Source organism: Camelus ferus, chromosome 1 (assembly GCF_009834535.1).
Source record: "Camelus ferus isolate YT-003-E chromosome 1, BCGSAC_Cfer_1.0, whole genome shotgun sequence".
In the NCBI taxonomy this organism is placed as follows: domain Eukaryota; kingdom Metazoa; phylum Chordata; class Mammalia; order Artiodactyla; family Camelidae; genus Camelus; species Camelus ferus.
In genome coordinates this window covers 7734794-7754886 of record NC_045696.1, presented here as the reverse complement: position 1 = coordinate 7754886, position 20093 = coordinate 7734794, and the positions used below count along the sequence as shown (strand labels likewise).

The 20093-nt window shown below is 42.7% G+C and overlaps 1 protein-coding gene across 2 annotated transcripts in view; it reads right to left on the bottom strand.

Annotated features, from left to right (window-relative positions):
* The window catches only part of HLCS (holocarboxylase synthetase), a 173402-nt gene that overhangs the window by 5114 nt on the left and 148195 nt on the right, over positions 1–20093 (bottom strand). Inside the window, exons 7-10 of one of the 2 annotated variants that reach the window (XM_032468498.1) lie at positions 8700–8767; positions 7069–7229; positions 3910–4000; positions 2005–2119 (exon numbers count right to left, since the gene is read on the bottom strand). In XM_032468498.1, coding sequence (XP_032324389.1) covers positions 3956–4000; positions 7069–7229; positions 8700–8767 — 274 coding nt within the window. In that variant the 3' untranslated portion in view covers positions 2005–2119; positions 3910–3955. Of the gene's footprint in view, positions 1–2004; positions 2120–3909; positions 4001–7068; positions 7230–8699; positions 8768–20093 lie in introns of those variants that run through there. The other variant, XM_032468449.1, reaches the window with a different exon arrangement.

The following is a 20093-nucleotide window of genomic DNA, read 5'->3' as shown; positions in this document are numbered from 1 at the left end:
ATCTTCCTTTTTCACCCTTCCTTTATTATCCTTGTTTCCCAGGACCATCCCACCCTGAGAGCAAATAAGCTGGGAAAAAAGCAAGCCATGATTGATTCAATTAAGCAGAAGCTACGAATGGGATAAAATAGAGTTGCTTCTAAAACGATTCCTCAGGTGGTCTAGCCAAGCACTGTAGCTCTGCGCTGAGCATGATATAAAAGAAAATCTCTTGTTTCTTTTTTCTACTTGAACAACAGAACACATGCTTGAAAATAAAGCATTTTATTCAGGTCTTAAGGAGTAAACTCTGGATTCAGAGATTTCAGACCTTGGCCATGGCATAAACCTAAAACACATCTCTTAATACTTGATCCTTGGAAGTCTTTGGTGCTAGGGTTACGCCGCTGGCAAAGGGCCAGCTCATGTTCAGTGGCTCTTTTACAGGCCCCTCAACCACGGCTTCGGAAGAGCGAGTTACCAGCTTATCTCAGCTGTTACTGAACACCACCATCCTCTGCAGGAGAGGTTAGTCTTCAGAAAAGCTGAACCTTAGTTTTCAGCACGGCCCTGAATCAAACTCAAAGAGGTCTTCAATAAGAAATGAAATACTTCAAGAACAAGGAGGTAAGACTGTTGTTTCCCCAGGGCCTCTGAGAAAAAAGTCCCCAAATACTCACCTCAGGTAGAACAGTGACATTTACAGTAACAGTATTTTTTGGTAAGTGTTCTGAGCCATTTTCAGTGTGAAGGGAAAGACTGATTGACCTCAGATTATTATTATTTTTAAAAAATATACTGGTTACTGTATTTTAATAATACAAAACAATGTAAGTTACATCTGAGAAAAAAACAAGTAACCATAGAGCAGGGGCAGACTCTGCACTTGTTCGTTCGTTCTTCCATCCAACATACACAGTGGCTGTACAAAGCATTCAGTTAGGTGTGTGCAGTGCTGAAAAATCTCCCGTATACTCAGAAAATCCAAAGTCCTGGGGGAAATAGCGACACGGACGACTGTCAGCTTCCACTGTGTCTTCCCAGGGGCCAGATAGCAGCCCTGCTGGTGACTCTGAATCTTTCCCCAAAGATGCTCCTTGTCTCCTGACCACCTCCCATGGCCTTAAGACTTTAATAAAAGCTATGGCTTCTCCCCCACAGGGAAATGTTTCGTCTCTCCCACATTGATAGGAGTCCTTGGTTCCCTGAAGCCATCGTTGGGCCTCCTTGATATCTGTGGGCCCTCCTTATGAATCTCCGCATCCAGCCCAGTTCCTCACTTACAGGAGGGAAACAGAGCTTTGAGGGTATGAAGTAGCTTGCCCAGAATAATACTGCCTATTGATAGCAGGGCTGGAGACATAAGCCTTGTATCCTTTGGCTGGCACTTCCAACACGCAATCACATGTTTTCTGTCCATTACAGATTTTCGAACACCAATCAAGCTCCCGCGGGCAACAGGGAGAAGCTGATGCTTGGGTGACCAGGGACCTAAGAACGTCTGAAACTGCTTCTGGATCCATCTCCTTGCCTGATAAGGATGTGCTGGGGTGAAACGGGGATTCTTTACTCCCCTTTCACCAGCCTGGAGCGTCTTCTGAAGGTCAGAAAGGAGGCAACTTTTCCATGGCCTGGGAAGGTCAGATTAAGAATGGAAGAGAGATTGCCAGGACACCCATTCTTGAAATTAACTTTCTTTTCTTATTACCAAATAATATATTAAATGTTTATTTTCACCATTTCTAATTCTACAAGAAGCAGGAGCGTGGAGAAGTACAAGAAAAAGTCTGTTTGATGAGCTACCCTTTGGGTGGTGTCCATGGCCAAAGACAGGAATGCTAAACCCTTTTGAAGGGCTTTCTACCAATCTGGTCTGTCTTGCACACATGTTCTGTTCCATAGCTCAAGATGCAAAGAAAAGGTAACCCCATATGATAATCCACTCCCCCTAATGTAGCCATGTGCGAACTATTTTTATTTTTATTAATTTAAAAATTCTGGGGGAAAGGCTTTTAAAAAACTTACCGATAAGTATATAAAATGTTTCTCCCATAAGTGTTGAGTTAACCAGAACTCCACCAAGCTTCATGAGGTCACTGTAATAAATATCGTTGGGCCATTTCACTCGTAAGTTGATATCCTAAAGGGAAATCTGCATATTAAATCAAGTAGTCACAGGACACAAAGGGATCAGGAGAGGTCATCCAGCTAAAATAAAAGATGAGCAGAATACTCTTGAAATAAATGGAACATGGGGTCTCATCCTCTCCTCTTTTTTCAGACAGCTAATCACTTCCTTAGAACAATCAGTATGAAAGTACCTCTTGGGGTGAGAGGGAAGGAGACCTAAAGAAAACACTCAGCTCTCCCAGGGCCCTCCCCCACCCCCCACCGCTGCTGTTCATCATTATCAGAAACACTTTCTGAAGACGCCTCTCTTGTGGATTAAGTTCATTATCTCAGTATCAGCAGCCATCACTGCGGAGTACCGTCGTGTGCTGGGGGCTGGGGGCAGTGGGAGAGTAGTAGTCTCAGGGCTGTCTTCTCCTAAGGGGCTCATGCTCAAGAGAAAGTTGGCTATGAATTAACCACCAACGTAAAAGTCAAGTAGGACTGTTGAATAGAATGCTATGCAGATACAGAGTAGGAACTCATCTTACTGAGTTATGAGAAGTCTCCAAGGACTGCCAAAAGTCAGCTTGGGTGACAGAAATGGATTTGTCTATGGCCTACTCCCTCTCCCTCCTGAAAGCTGTGGCCTGGGCAACCCTGCCTGTGCCTTGGTCTCAGTGGAATGGTCCAAGGATGGACACTGCCTTGAACTGGGCCAACCAGACCCCCACCTCTTGCCATAATTGTGAAGTTAGGGCACACAGACTGGGTGAGACGCAGTGAGCACCAGAACTGCCAGGACTCCTGTTTTGGGGGAGAATAGGTTCTTGACTTGCGCAGGAGAGAATTCAAGAGTAAGGCATGGTAAAGTGAAAGTATGTTTATTTACAGAGATATACACTCCACAGACAGAGTGCAGTCTGTCTCACTCAGAAGGGAAGATGTCTTAAGAGACACACACTCCATCGGCAGAATGTGGGCCATCTCAGAAAGCTGAGAAGGAGAGAAGCCGAGAGGTGCGGGGTGCTTAGAGTAAAAGCAGATACACCCTCCATAGACAGAGTACGGGCCGTCTCAGAAGGTGAGCACGACAGAGCGAGAGCGACCACGGGGCGCGGGGTTGTCAGGTTTTATGGGCTGGGTAATTTTACATGCTAATGTGCAGGAGGATCACTCCAATTACCTTGAGGAAGGAGTGAGGATTTCCAGGAAATGCAGCCCCCCCACACACTTTTTAACCTTTTCTGGTCAGCCTGGGGACTGTCCTGGCACCGGTGGATGTGCTGTGAGGCTCAAGGTCTACTGGAAGTCAGATCTTCTGCCATCTTGGTTCTAACCAGTGTGTCCTGCCCTCCATGGCTGTGTCAGTCCTTCAGTGCTTGTGCCCTGCCCCTTTCCTCCCACTTCACCTGGGCCTGGGCCTGGGAGCCAGGTGGCGCCATGCTGTAGGTAGAGGAAGCCCATCTGGACACGTGAGGCTGAAGGAAAGACACTCAGCAAAATAAAACCAAGAGACCAGAGAGCAGCTAATGGCCTCTCAGCCCCACAGGGCTGGCTCCTCCTTCACTGGGGGCAGGCTGGGCGCCGAGCCCCAGCTCAGCACTTCGACCAAACCAAGTGTTGGAACCAGCGTCATCTCTATTTAACAAAGGAAGGAACTGAAGCTTACAGACTGCCTGGCTTGCCTAAGGCTGCACCTCTTGCAAGTGGCAGAGTTGGGCTTTCTGATGCCAAGTCCCCAGGTGCTTAACACCCTGTTCTGCCACCTGCTGCTTCCAGGCAACCCCCTCCTCTCCCCCCAGCAGGCCTTCTCCTCACCTCGGCCACGCAGAATGTGCTCCTGTCCTTTAGAAGCGCATCTGTCCTAGGATAGGGAGCCTCCTACTTCTTCTCTGGTTAGAATGGGGTTCTGGGGCAAAGAGGGGTAGCTCAAGTGGTAGAGCACATGCTTAGCATGCACAGGGTCCTGGGTTCGATCCCCAGAACCTCCTACAAACAAACAAACAAACAAACCTAATGATCCCCCCTCCCAAAAAAAGAGTAAAAAAAAAAAAAAAGTTAAAAAAAAATAGGGTTCTCAAGAGAAAGAAAAATACCATATGAGATCGCTCATATATGGAATCTAAAAAAAAAACAAAAACAAACAAACAAAAACAAAGCGTAAATACAGGACAGAAATAGACTCACAGACAGAGAATACAGACTTGAGGTTACCGGGGGGTGGAGGGTGGGAAGGGATAGACTGGGATTTCAAAATTGTAGAATAGATAAACAAGATTACACTGTATAGCACAGGGAAATATACACAAAATGTTATGATAACTCACAGAGAAAAAAATGTGACAATGAGTGTGTATATGTCCATGAATGACTGAAAAATTGTGCTGAACACTGGAATTTGACACATTGTAAAATGATTATAAATCAATAAAAAATGTTAAAAAAAAAATAGGGTTCTCAGTGGGGGAGTGGGGGTGGGGAGTCTGCCCTCCCGGGGACACGTGGCAATATTGGGAGATGATTCAGGCTGTCACAGCTTGAAGGAATCCTACTGGTATCCAGTGGGGAGAGGCCACCAGTACTGGTCTGCAGCCTGTAATGCACAGGATGGCCCTGCAACCAAGATGTAGGGGCTCAAATGTGAATAGTGCTGAGAGTGAGAAAAGCTGGTCTAGAAAAATCTGTAACTTGGAAACTTTGGTCCTGGTCGTTCTCCCGAGACCCCTTCTTTGTCCTCTCTCGCCGGCCCACATCCTACCGCGGCCTGCACCGTCCCTGCGGAAGCTCGGGAACAGCGCCCCCATCACGGGGGCAGTCGCTTACTTTTGCACAGTCTCTGCTCTTGGGCTCCTGTTTCACTTCACATTTTCAGGTCGAGTTATGAAACTAGACCTGAACTTATGAAATGTTGGGTTCTCACGCAGGTAAACAAGGACATCTATTCCAAGACGAAGAGAAAGTCTAACTGCTTGTTTCTCACTGTCTCAATCTTTTATTCAAACAGCTGCTATGGGCTTTCCATGTAGAAAGCACGGCGCTAGGCTCTTTGGGGACCAAAACAAAACTAATCCTGCATTCAGAGAGCTGGTGAATTTGTAGGAGATAGAACTGGAGTACAAATAACCCTGCTTCCAAGCAGTCCCTGGGAGGGACCACGAAAGTGGCCCAGGTGTTTAAAGTGCCATAGGGTGTCGGAGGAGGGAGAGTCCATAGCTAGAAGGTTCCAGGAGCAGCACTGGAGCTGGGCCTCCGAGGGCGAATGGGACTTGGAGGTACAGAGAAGAGAGCAGGAACGGGGATGTATGGGTGGGAGGAGCCCAGCGGGACCTCAAGGGCAGAAGAGACAGCAGGAGGAAGAGCAGGCAGCCCAGAGAGGGTTCCAGAAGGAATGGCGAGCATTCCACCGATGCTGCCTCTGGTCCAGGAAGGCCGGGCACAGTGTGTGTGCTGAAGATGACATCTGGCTGGGGACAAGTTGGGAAGGACGTAAGAAAAGGCCAACCCTAGGCAACAGGGGCCTATTTCAACCATCCTATAGTTGTACTGTGTAAGCTAACTGTATGCCTTTAACTTATACACAGTAGCATGTCAATGATATCAATAAAACTGAAAATGAAATAAAATAAGAATAAATCCAATCCAAAAACCATACAGATGAGACTGAGCTGGATGATGGCAGAAATGGGACAGGAACTTTGGTGGGAGCTTCTTAAGGAGAATGGGGGACACATGTGCCCAGGTTCACCGTGGAGGACAAGCATCCCACCTCCCTAGCCAGCTGCCCTGCACCTGTGGAGCCTTGCACACGGCAGGCACTCACAGAATGCTCCCTAAGCCAACAAGTGAGGCTGCATGGTCAAAATCAAGCCAAACAAACTAATTTAATTTTAATTTGTAATATATTTTCCTAAGACTAATGAACCTATTGCTACAGTTAAAAATATTTTCCCCCAGAACAAAATTTTAACTTCTCAAATGCTTGGTGCAGGGTGAGACGTCCAGTTCAGGGACTGCAAGCTGGACCTGTGAAGGTTGTTGACAGTCTGATGAGACCAAGCCCATCAGACACAGCAAGGATGCTGAGAACCCGGGGATAAATGTCACGTTTCGGTGTGCGTGCCAGTGACTTGACGTAATACGAAACACGTACCCTAGTCCTGCATTCTGCGACTGTGAAGACCTGGCCACGTCGGAGGAGCTTAGGGGCAGTGGAAGGACTGCTTCTTCCTTGAAATCCCCAAGACAGGCCCCCTTTGAAAGTCATGATCTTAAAATCTTGTTTCAGGAATTAATACAATCATTGTTTTTAGCTTCACATGTAGGTGGGAGGGAGGCTGGGGAGGAACCTCTTTCTTACATTCATGCGAAATTCTTCCAGGAAAAAGGAGGAGGGGGAGTCAGTAAGTGGAGCCCAGGGAACGGGAGAAAGGCTTCTTGACTGTGTTAACTGCTCTCTTTTCCTTGTCTTTTTAATAACTGACACCAAAGCATTCGAAAGTCCTGATGAAACAGGCACATCTGTCCGTACAGCTGGGGGCAGACGGCCCCAAACGAACATGCACATGGCACAAGGGCAGCTGTAGACAAAGGATAGCTTTGCTGAGCACAGACTGTGGCAAATGAAGGTAGGAAATGAGGAGGTTTGTTTAGGTCTATAAATAAGCCTTTTCACCAGAAAACACAGCACATATATGGCCCCATCCAGTCCAATGTGCTTCAGTCAAAAGAGAAGAGAAAAAAGAGGCATGGAACTAGGATGTTTGAGAAATGTGACAACAGGACAGAAAAGGAATTCTGGGAAACACGTTCCAGCAGGCCTGAAGCAGCTTTGAAAACCCCAGGATCACTCTGCTGCTCCTTTGCAAGGAGCGGGCTGGGGCTCTGTGAGCAGCCAGCCTTCAGACACAGACGACAAACAAATTGAACTGAGATGTGCTTGCAGGGTTGGGGGGTGTAACGCTGAGGAACCGCACCTACCTGATACTCAGGAATGGACCTGACCGCCTCCACAACAGCCAGGGACATCAGATGCTGGACAAATGGAATCCTCTGTCCCAGATGGGATCTCAGTGGGATGGAGACAAGCAGGGTAGAAAGAGCACATCCCTTGGGGCTCAGCCACACATTTCTTCCCCGCCCTGGAACACAAGCCCCATCAGGAAACCAGCCACTCTGCCCAATGAACAGACTCAGACGCACGTGATGCCAGAAAATGTGCTGAAGACTCAGAGCCACACACGACAGACAGTCCCACTAGAATAAACCGGCACTGCTGAAGGTGCTTGGATATTGTGGGGTTAACTCAGCAACAGAGAAGCTCTTTAAAATCTGGACTCTGTTGCCGAACAAGTTTCCAATAATTAGCATAATGTTCTGCCTCTGTGAGCCTATCATTTATATTTTGATGATTCAAAGTCTTACAGTGTCCCAACATCACTCTTAGTTTAATTCTCGCCACATGGCAATGCAGGCGGAAGAGAGACAGTGGGGACATAGGACCCAATCTATACTGGTCCAGGAAAGGTCCTGAAAGCCACTTTTTAAAGATGATCCCTATTGTGATGTTCCCACAACCCTGTGACTATATTAAAAATCACAGTGTTGAACACTTTAAGTGGGGGGATGGGTACTGTATGGCATGTGAATTATATCTCATTATCACTTAAAAAAAGAGGCTGAATTTTTTAAATGATCCCTGATATTAACTCTCTGAATTATTTCTTAAAATAGAAGTCAGGAAAATAAAATAATCAAAACGAGAGGAATAATCAAACTTCTTCTATGCCTTTTTAACTACCACATTGAGCACCACAGCCTTGAGTAAAATGAATTTTTTTCTCTCTTTGAGTTATGTTCAAGAGACATGCTCACGAGAAAGAAGTGGAAAACAGTGGATTTCTTATTTCGTTGCTTCAGAGTTAAAAGCTTGGGTCGGCCTGATGCCAGCTGTGGGTGGGGAGGGGCAGGGGCCAAGCAAGGAATCTGCTTGCGGCTGGACCCCAAATGGATTCTGGGAGGATGTGGTTTCTTGCCTCTGAGGATCAGCAGGTGGTGGAAGCTCTGGGCAGCACTTTGCAATCAAGTGCCCACTCCATGTAAATTCCAGTGCCATCTGGGGTGGGGGCTGGCAGACGAAAGACCCCTCCATGTGACACTCGCTACAGACACAGTAGGGACCTCACAGAGAAAATTCAGGAAAATAAATGTCCCTATAACATAGTCATTATTCACACTGGAATGCACAGGATGTGTCAGAAAGAGGAATTTACAAGATACAAGTAACTGAACATTAAAACCATCTCTCACTCACACACACACACACACACACACACACACACACACACTCACACACTCACACACCCCATCACAAGCAGATGTCAAGTCACTCACAAGCATCTCAGTTTGAGAGAATGCTTTAATTCTACTATGGTTCAATCGTATCAATTTCCCTCCCCACCCCCTCTGTTTTAGGGGTGTGTGAAAACAAACAACTTCTAATGCAAGTCATTTCAATAATCAGCACACGCAATCAGTCGGTTCTCTGGCCACAGAGAGTCACAGATTTTACAAAACCAAAACAACAGAAAGAGTAACAAAAGATGACTGACCTTTGCCCTGTGTCTGGCGGGCTGCGATGGCTATTAAACCCATTTCCTGCGGCATCTCAAACATCAACCTGCAAACGGTGGGAAAGATTGGTCAGCCAGAACAGGGACACGACGTGAGAACCTACAGCTCAGGCACAGTGGGGGACACCATTTGCACTCATTTGTGCGTGTGGCAGGTAGGGAAGGGCCACCTTCCGGGTTTCGAGGGATCCTGGCCCCAGGCCCAGCCTCTGTAGTGAGAATGGCAGAAGAGGGATGAAGAAAACGCCACTTAATGCCAAAAAAGATGGGCGGGGGTGGACACACGTAACTGCCTGAGCTGTTACTCAGTTTATTTAAGACACTGTCAGATTCCACTTCTTTGCAATTTCCTATCAAATCCTTTCTCCCCCTTCTGAAGTGGTGTCCCTTCTTGAAGTGACAATTAGCAATTCCTGACATTTGTTTCTACTTACAGTGTGTTTCTGTCCGAACACGAGAACATAATCATAACAGAAGTTTCTGATTATTCAGAAAACTAATATGGTGGCCATAAAGCCGTTTAAAAGACACACTATCCCCTGAGAACTAATTATGTTTTAACTATAGTAAATAAATCTACACCTTCTGAGAACTCAGGAGAACCCTGGATCCTTTTAGGTTTGGGTTCTGCTTTTAAAATGGTTTTATTTAAAAGAATACAAACTTCCCTTTAGGGAACAGGTAGAAAAGTGTACTGTATCTCTACCAAACAAGTCAAAATTAACTTTTTTTTTCCACAAAAGGAAAAAAAAAAAAACCCTCACTCTGAGCTGAGAATTTCCGTCCAGCTCCTTTCTACATATTTCACTCCATGTCAGGAAGCTTTTCCTCTGCATTCCCAGGAGTTGCTGACCAGGTACTGAGCAGGCATCGTTCACAGTAGGATTTACTAAACAAAGCAAAAATCAGGTTTGCACACCATCAGTGCAGCTGCTGGGGCTTCTTTGAGATACATTTTTAGGGGAGGGAAGTGGCAAGGGCAGGGAGGACAGAGACATGGTATTTTGTACGAGCCAAGTTTCTAAGAATAGATTCCAGGGTCCCACAGCACCGGGTGCCGAGGGGAAAGACCACACTGTGATAGTTCTTCATCCTCGCCTCCCGACTCAGGCAACCGGATGGAACTTAACAAACGGTAAGAAAAGAAAAATACTTAAACCCCGAAACTACACACAGCGCCTGTCCGTGCACACTGGCTGGCAGTCTCACAGGGCACAGGCCCGGTTAGGAGGAGCCAGAAGACCCCCTTGCTTGCTCAGAAGAGCCTGGCCACCTCGGGCAGGGGCTGGGCTGGTCTGACAGGCACAGGGCATTCCCGGGAGCAGGCAGCCCACTGTCTGTGTGCCAAGCCCACTTCCATCTCACATGAAATACAGCTCCAGAGGTATTTCTCTTGGACACCATGAATAACCCATTGAGATCGACTGTGCCTATACGCTGTCGGGCTCCAAGAATAAAGCGTCCTTTTCTTGCGTGGGACCAGCAGAAAATCCTAAGAAGGCATCTTTGTCCTTGAAGGGAGGTAACATTGTCATCTAGGAGCCTCTGATCACCAGGGAGACCCAGCGACCCTTCAACTGGGCTCCTAAGGCCGCAGGCTCTGGGGCGGGGGACCGACGTTTTCTATGGGAAGCAGGGGATGACTTAGAACATTTTGAGCAGATTTTGAAGGCTCTCTCCACAGCAGGCAATTGAGGGTAGACAGTAGACGGTCATGTCTATAGCCAGTGATAATGATAGTGGAATTAGGCGAGGGGAGGCAGGGAGGTTCAGAAACCGAATGCAGACTTCTAGAACAAAGAGAAATGATGAAGGGAACATATGCACTAAAGTGCTGGAGGTTTGGCAGCAGTTAACAGGGCATATTGATGAGAGAGGACTGAGTCTGTGCTGCTGAAGGCCAAGAGGAAATTCTGCGAGGAGGGAGACAACGGGGGAAGGAGGGAATGTTTAGTGTGAGACAAGTGGGGACCGCCAGATTTATTTGTGCTATCTGAGATAACTCTAGGGGCCAAACCACATGGCTCACGGTCAACAAAGAAGCATTTACGAACTTTTGCAAAATGTAAATTTTACATCTCTGAAAATGAAATCGCTAGGTTGCTTCAGCAGAGACACCATAAATGCATTTCCAACCAGAGTTGACAATGTTCTCACAAAAGGAGGAAAAGAAAAAAAAGGAGGGGGCTACATAACTACCTCCCTGCCTCTGGGTTTTTTTCATTGTTGGCAAAGGCTGTTTAATAAAAGGTTTCTGTGAGCGGCAGCCGCGTGCATGCTGCACTGTGTGCCGACGGGGCACCCAAGGAAAGTGCTCTGTTTTTGAACACTTCCCTTCAGTCTGAAACATCCGGAGCCCCAAAGGCTCATTTTGCAAACAGGATGGTGTCCTGACCACCTTGTTACAAAGGACATCAGAGTATCTACTGGGTGCTTTGCCAACCAGAACATCCCGAAGTTCATGTGGTCATTGGAATCAAGTTTCAATAATTAAAATTAACCTACACAGACCAGTGCAAGTTAAATTCTGAATGGACCCAAGTTTAAATTCAGACCCAGTCAATCCACTTTGGAGATTCGAACCTAAGGAAACTGTCAACATTCACTACAGTACTATAATAGAGAAAATTTGGAAATAACCAAAGAGTTCAGCAGGGGAATGGTTATGTGATGTGGTACATGAGGTTAATTTGTAGTCATTAAATATGATAGTTATGAAGACTGTGTTGCAAGAAATGCTTACAATAGAATGTCATATTTAAAAAGCAGGATATAAAAATTACATACACTTTCATCCCCACTATGTAAAATTCATAGAAAAGGGAGATTCGACAAAACAGTAATTGTAGGTATAGGATATTTTTTATTTTCTTTATTTTTTAAAAAAATTTCTTTAAGATAACTGCTTCCTTTTCATTTTTAAATTATTTTGAAAAATTCTGGGGAAAGAAGCATGGTTTTAATCTTTAAGTATAATATTTGCAAATACTTCAAAGAACAGGACTAAAAGATCTGCTTTAAAAATAAGGTAACAGTTACCTGCAGCACCCATTTTACTATGATCATTGAGCAAGGCCTCATTTGATAAGTAATTAATGAGCAGAAATTGTTAAAACCAGTCTGTTCATATGCAATGAGAGCCTTAAAAGCTTTATGCCTTCTGACCCAGTGACTGAATTCTAACGAGTATTCAGACAAGGAAATAAAATAATTCAGGGACATAATTATTCATCACAGCATTATACTATGAAAAAAATCATAAATAATACAAACATTCCATGATAGAGAAATGAAAAAAACCATAGTAGCACCACAAGAAAAAATATCATATAGGAAATAGCCATCGGACACTATTAGATGATTTAACTGGGGATGGAAAACTTTATATACCGCATGATGCCGAAGATGTTTTAAAAATTGCTCGGAAATAGACCAAAATTATAGCTGTGGTTATTTTGAGGAGTGTAATAATTGGAAAACTATAGGAAAGTACAAAGCAAAAAAGTTATTCAAAGAAGTCCTTCTTCTCATTAGAAATATGAATTCTTCTATTCTTTTTCCTCTTAAAAAAATACTACACACACACAAAATATATACATATATTTTTTACAAAATAAGTTTCTGATGATTGGAAAAATTGCTTATTTTGGAACTCTTAAAATAATGTCATAGATATTTAGTGATGGACATTTTTATTATGCTGATAATAAAAAAGAAAGGCTTAAAAACAGCATCACAGTATGAGCCCATCTTTGTAAGCTGTGTCTGCCTATGTGCATTTATAGGCAAAAAGGACACCTATTAACAGTGCTTATCTCCAGAGGGTGGAGACAGAATTATATGATGATTTTAATTTCTTCGTTATGCTGTTCTTTGTAATTTCTGGGTGGGAAGATTTCAAGTGGTTTTTCTTTTCTTTATACTCTTCTGAATTTTCCAGTATTTCTGTACTTGGAGTGCATTCATTTTATAATCAGGAAAAATGTTATTAAAGAAAAGATTTACTTAAATTCAGCTTTTTTTTTTTTAACTAGGTTAAGCATACATCTGCAGCTCACTAGTGGGCGAACAGTCTCCTATTTCTGAGAGATCAGATTTGCAATGCAGGCCAACTTGTCTGAGCTTCACCACACTTGCTGTCTGAATCTTCTGTAACACACAACACACGAATGGGGATGCGTGTCCCTCACACTCGTTCCCTGGCAGGGCATGTGGCCTGTGCAAGGTTGCAGACTACTGTCCATGCACAGACTGCCTCTGGGCTGGGGAGACAGCATGCCTGAGGCTACAACATCCTTGGGGTCTCCATCTCCATCCCTGGGGCCCCGAGGAAATTCATCAACTCGTGTTCTTCTCGGTGCACAGGCTGCTGCGCCTTTTCTTCGATGTCTTCTGTGTTCTGACTCTCCCTATCCCCAGCCTTCAGAAAGGCACGTATTCTCAGATAGTTTCCCCGTGCTGTCTATGTGAAAAAGAAACCTGATAAGAGGGGTAGGGAGGAAGGAGGAGGAGGAGGACCCAGGCAGTCACACTGATGACTAACTACTTATTTTTTGATTTTTAAAAACTTTACTGGGAGATGAATCCTCACTGTTTATAACTGTTTACTTCTATGGCGTTCAAAGGAAACTGTGCTAAAGTTCATTTCAAAAACTATTTTTTCCTAAATGGGTTACATTGTGAACACCAACCATTGTATGTGGGCATTGCTTTTTAAAAAGTTAAAAAGCTAAAATATAAAGATATTTTATTTTTTAAAGAGCCTCACTCTAATAGTACAATCAAAAAAATTTTTTTAAGTTGCCTTCTACGCAAGAGTGCAGAGTATTGTTTTTCGAAAGAAAACAAGTACGGTTTTCTGCTTCCAACAACACATAACAGTGGAGCGAGGCGGGTGGGAAGGCTCTGCAGTGCATGGGAATGTGGTCTGGGGTGGAAGATGCTGGACCTCTGACTGGTGACTTCTGAACAGAGAGCTAGGCATGTAGGGAGAAAGCTGAGGCAGACGGTCCCAAAGCAGCTGGGTACTATCCAGGGACCCTGGGGGCTAACGTTCCTGGCAGGAGAGGAAAGGTTCCCAGGGGAACTTTAGAAACATCATGGTGGAGCCAACTCAGACAGGAAATGGGACAGACTGGGATTCAAACCCCAGTGTTGGTGTGACCTAACAATGGGTAAGCATCTCTTCGGTCACCTAGGAAATGGAACACTTGGTGTAGAATCGGCAAGAATGAAGCACAAAGGGATATACGAGGTGGGCTGGCCCAGGGCAGATCTGAACACTTACAGTCGGTGTTGCCAAATCTTCACTTCCAGATCTAGGGTCTCTGGACCCACTTAGCAAAGCTATAAACAGTTGGTTCAACTAGCTGTTTGACTTTTTAAAGATATGACATTTTTTAGGTTATTGCTTACAAACAATTTTGGTCACTGATACACACAGGGACAACAGCTTTACTAATATATTCTTCCGTTATCTTCTGGATTTGACACTTAACGCTGTAACGACCTGTCATCGATCAGTCCTTTTGGAAAGCTGTTAAATAAGTAGGCATTAGATCATATTCCCTTACGTGTTTTGGTGTCTAACAGGGTGAGCATTTTAGTTAGAGGCACTGCTCAGAGGAGCACATCACAACCTGCCCCCTTGGAGTCCCCTGGAGTAGAGGCCCCAGTTGTAATCCTGTTGAGTCAGCTGCTCTGTTTGACATGCCTGTTTAATTTCCATATCTCCCAGGGTACCAATCATCCATAGGTTGTCATCTAATCTTCCGCATTTCCAACATACACACATAACAGCATCACACGACTGCTAAATCATTTAACTGCTCACAGGGAGTGAGTCCTATGGATTCAGCTTTCAGAATGAGGCACCTTTCTAAGAAGTACACCAAGCATTTATTGACGTTCAGTCAAGATGAACACAAACCACCGTTGCTTACCCCGACACTGCACCATAAAAACTGGATGCCGGAGCACCACCGCCTACCTTAGACCAGTGCTGTTACAGTGTTCACGAATGGACAACTAAACTGTAGACTGAAATACTCATGGAACCCACAGCGACCGCTGAAGTCAAGCCTCCAAAACGGGCCTAATCCCAGATCCTCTGCATAATTAAACTTGCCACCACATATGGAACCTAGACCATGTCCTAACCCCTCCACTAGGAGTCCCCAGATCACAGGATCTTCTCAACCCACTTCTCAGGCTCATCAGAATCCATCATCTTCAAATGGGTGTGGAGGGGCCCCACCATGGAGCCGACACCATGGTTCAGCTACGCAACAGAGGGCCTTCGGTTTTGAAATGTGGCTGCCATTTCAGAAGATGGACATTGACTTATCTTGACCATGTGGCAAGAAGACTTCTGGGAAGCATTTTCCTGAAGGCACTGTAGACGTTTCGACTTGGTCATCTGGAATTGATGTGGATTCTCTGCACAGTATGTCACACTTTACGTGCATTATCTCATCCAAACTCGGCAAGTCAGATGATGACACAGTCTTCGGAAGGTGAGGCCACAAATCAGGACTTCAAGTCAAGTTCTGGTTGGCTCCAAGGTCAATGATTATTTTGTTTTCCTTTATGTTTCTAACCTTTTACTTTAAAATCATATCAGATTTAAAAAAACTTGCAAGGATAGTACAAAAAATCTGTACGTGCCCTTTACCCAGCACTCAGATTTCCCAAATGTTAACTTTTTACCACACAGGCTGCTCTATGTCTGTCTATCTGTTCATAATTTTTTTTCTGAACTATGTGAGAAGAAGTTGCAGCTATAATGTCTCTTTCTCTCTCATTCTCTCTCTCTCTCTTTTTTTCTTTTTGTATTTTTTTTGGCAGGGAAGTAATTAGGTTTTTTTATTTATCTATATTTTTTTTAAATGGAGGTTCTGAGCAGTGAACCCAAGACCTTATGCTTGCTAAGCACATGCTCTACCACTGAGCTATACCCTCCCCCTCTTCATAATGTCTCTTTATCCCTGTATACCTCAGTGTACCTTTCCTAAAAATTAAGGGTGTTGTTTTATCAGAGTACAATTTATCAAAATCAGGAACTTAACATTGAGACAACACTGTTATCTCATCCGGGGGTCAGCAAACTTTTTCTGTAAAAGGCCAGATAGTAAATATTTCAGTGTATGTGAGTGATATGGTTTCTGTTGCAACTATTCAAACTCTGCTGTCCGAGTGCAAAAGCAACTGTGGACAACATGCAAATAAATAAATAAATGTGGCTGTGTTTTCAACAAAACTTGATAGACACAGGAATTTGAATTGAATATAATGTCCATGTGTCACAATATAGAATTTAATTAATACTTTATTGAGCAGCTTCAGGTTTATAGAAAAACTGAGCAGAATGTACAGGGGCCTCATATACCCCCTCACCCCACCCCAGTGTCCCTATAATTAACACATTAGTGTCATACATGTGTTATAGCTGATGAACCAATAGTAACACGTCATTTTTAACTAAACCATAGTTTAAGAGTAGGGTTCACTCTTTGTGTTGTATAGTTTTCTGGGATTTGACAAATGTATAACAACATCTATCCACCACTACAGCATCGTATAGAATGTTCCCCCTGTCCCCAAATCCCCTCTGCTACACCTATTCATCCCCCTCTTCCTCCCCTCCCCTCCTGGCAACCACTGATTTTTTTTTTTTCACTGTCTCTATAGTTTTGTCTTTCCCAGAATGTCATATAGATTCTACTCTTTAAAACTTTCTTCTAACCATTTAAAACTGTGAAACAAATAAACAAACAAACATTTGGAGCTCTCACGTGGTACAAAAATGGGCAGGAGACCAGTGTATTGCCAACTCTTGATCTAATCTATAGAATTTAGTCCAATTTCATCCATTGTCCCAACAAAGCCCTTGATAGTGAAACACAATCTTCTTTATGATTTAGGCTCTAATCCAGGATCATTGGCTGCATTTAGCTGTCATGCCTCCTTAGTCTCCATGTATCTGGTTTAGTTTTCATCTTGTCTTTCAATCTAGACATTTTTTGAAGAGTAGAGGCAGTTATTTTGTAAAATGTCCTTTAATTAAGATGATCTGAAATCTCCTCATATTTAGACTCAGATTAGCATTTGTGGCAGGAACACAGATTAGTGAGAGTGTATCTTTCTCAGGGCATCGTATCAGGAAGTGCCCAGTGTCACCTTGTCCCAGTACTGGTGAGTTAACTTTGACCCACCTGGGTAAGGTGGTGCATGCCAGGTTTTTCCACTGTAAAGTTATTGTTTTTCCACTGTAGTTAAGTACTTGTGGGGAGATAAATATCATGTTTCTCATGAAATTTAATCTGCTAGTCTTAGCATCTGTGGATGATTTTACTTGAATCAATTATTTATTTCATGGTTGCCAAATAGTGATTTTTCTTCCATTTCTTCCATATATACTTGTTCAGAAGCTACTATAAGGAAGAGCTTTTTCTTCTCCCAGCACTTACTGTCCTTTCTTCCTTTCTTTATAGCAGAATGGACTTAAGGAGACTTATTTATTCAACAGAGTATTCATTTTCTTATCATTATTTATTTTGATGCACAAATTATCCCAGATCTGGCAAGCAGAAGCTCCTTCAAGCTGGTTCCTATCTCCTACTGACAAGTCCCTGTCATCTTTCAGCACTTCCTTACTTTTTGGCATAAGAGGTTCCAGGCTCATCTTGAACTTTCTCAGCACCAGCCCTGGAGTTGGCCTTTTCTCCAAGGAGCTCTGCTTCCTCTTAGTGGAGAATAGTATTTAAAAAACAAATCAGGGTGTTATGAAAGAACAAGAAAGCATGGGTGTTTCCTTCCTTCCTGCCATCTCTCCATCCATCCATCTATCCACCTATCTTAAAAACCATGAATTCATTTAAGATTTTCAGTTCCAATCCAACAACACAAGGTCCATTTTATTCTCCTCCTTTTTATATTTGGAACTTCCTTCTCCAATAATGAGAAATCTGGCTCCCATTATCTGAAATATATTTACTTATTTGCTCAATACTATAACACACAGAAAGTGGTTTCGGAATTGTTGACCCATGCTACTGTGAAAAACAAACTTACCAACTAGGGTTCAATATGTACCGACAGAACTTTTTTTGTTTTTAGCCTGAGAGTATATAGTCAAATATTATGTTTAAAAGTTCTTAGGGTTTGTTCTTTTTTTCTTTTCCTTGAGTGTGGTTATATTAGTCTTCTGAAATAAGGTTAGGTTTAACTGTAATTCTGTAATCCATGATAGGGCCGCCTCCATCCTTGTTTCTTTATTCTTTAATTTGGTTCCAAGAGTCAGCGCTATACAAGAAAGTCAACTCTGGGAAGTGCCACATTTCCCCCACTTACCCCTTCGATCCAAGTCTCCCAGTAGAACTCCTTTCGGTAAATAATAACTAATCTCACTAGTTTCTGGTTTATTCTTTTGGTCTTTCTACACAAATGTACAGATACTTGCATATTTTCTTATTTCTCTTTCTTCCTTACAGAAAGTTACTATTTTGTACTCTTTTATCTTTTGGGTTTTTTTCACTTAACGTAACTTGATAATACTCTTTAGAAGTTCACAGAGCTCTTCCCCACTCTTTCTGAAGCTGCGAACTGTCCCATTGTGTGCATGGAGCATAGCTTATCCAGCCACTCTCCCATGTGCGTTTAAGTAGTTTCCAAAATGACAGTATGTAAAATGTATACCCTTGTTCACATGTATCTTCGTATTGTTGAAGGTGTATCTTCAGGGTAGATTCCTAGAAGTGGGATTCTGGGTCAGAAGGTAAGTACGTGACTATGAAGCTTTCTGAGATACCACAGAGTATGATGTCACACTTCTCAGTTTTTGCCAGTCTGATCTGTAAGAGATGGTATTTCAGTGCAGTTGCAATTTACATTTCTCTTATATGTACAGTTTTCAATATTTATGTATTTTTATGCACACACACAGTGCATTATCTGTTCATGTCTTTTTGTGTATTTTAAGAGTTCTTAATACATTAGGGAATATTAGTGCTTTATCTGTGTTATCTTGCCAATATTTTCTTCAGATTAACTGTTTGTCTTCTGATTTTACTGATAGTTTTTTTCACAATCCCAAATTTTATTTTTTATTCTTATGTAGTCAAATGTACCATTTTTCTCTTTTACTGCCTCTTACTGTTGTGTCTTCAGAGCTTTCCCCATACTCACGTGATGCAGGAATTCATCCACTTATTTCTAGTACTCAAAGGGTTTCACTTTTTAAATGTAGAACCCTGATCCTTTTGGAGTTTATCTTTTGTGTATAGTGAAAGGTATAGAACTGATCTTCTCTTTTCCCCCAAATATCCATCAAATTGTCCCAGGAGCATTTGTTAAAAATTGTACCTTTGCTCTAGCAATTTGAGATGCCACCTTTATTATATACTAAGTTTCTATATGTACTTGGATCTATTTCTGGACATTCTATTCCTTTTTGCTGGTCTCTCCATTTATTCATGTGCCAATAACATACATTGTCTTAATTATAGAGGCTTTAGAGTATGTTTTAAAAATCTAGCAAGGCTAGGACCCCTACTCTAAGTAAGCCAGAAGGAGAAAGAGAAATACCATATGATATCACTCATATGCGGTATCTTTTAAAAAAAAAAAAAAGGGACATTATGAATTCATCTACAAAACAGAAACAGACTCACAGACGTAAACAATCTTATGGTTACCGGGGAAAGGGGGTGGGAGGGGATAAATTTTGAAGTTTGAGTGCAAATGTTAGAGACTATATATAAAAATAGATTTTTTTAAAAAAGGTTTCTTTTGTATAGCACAGAGAACTATGTTCAATATCTTGTAATAACCTTTAATGGAAAAAAATGAAAACGAATATATGTTATGTATATGCATGACTGGGATATTGTGCTGTACACCAACTGTAATTGACTGTACTTCAATAAAAATAATAATGAAATAAAAAATAAAATAAAATAAAATAAAATCTAGCAAGGCTAGGACCCCCCTCCTGGCTTTTCTTTTTCGTTGTTTGCCTCAATATTCTTGTATATTTTTTTTATTTGTCTAGCTCCATTTAAAACAGACAAAAAACTTAGTGGTATTTTTAGTACAAGCGCATTAAATTTACAAACTAACTTGGGGAGAACTGATAATGTTTGTGCTGTTGAGCTGTCCTATCAAGGAGCAAGAAATGTCTTACATTTGTTCACGTATACTTTTTTTTTAATGAAAACTTACACTAAAAGAGTAAAATCAAAATGGGGTTCTTACTTTTTTAAAGAATTGAAATAGTGTCATCCTAAATTTTTAAAAATTAAATATGACCACATTTATGTCAAAGTTCGTTAGCTCTGCCTTGCATGTCTGAAGAGGTATTTTCTCTGCTCTACA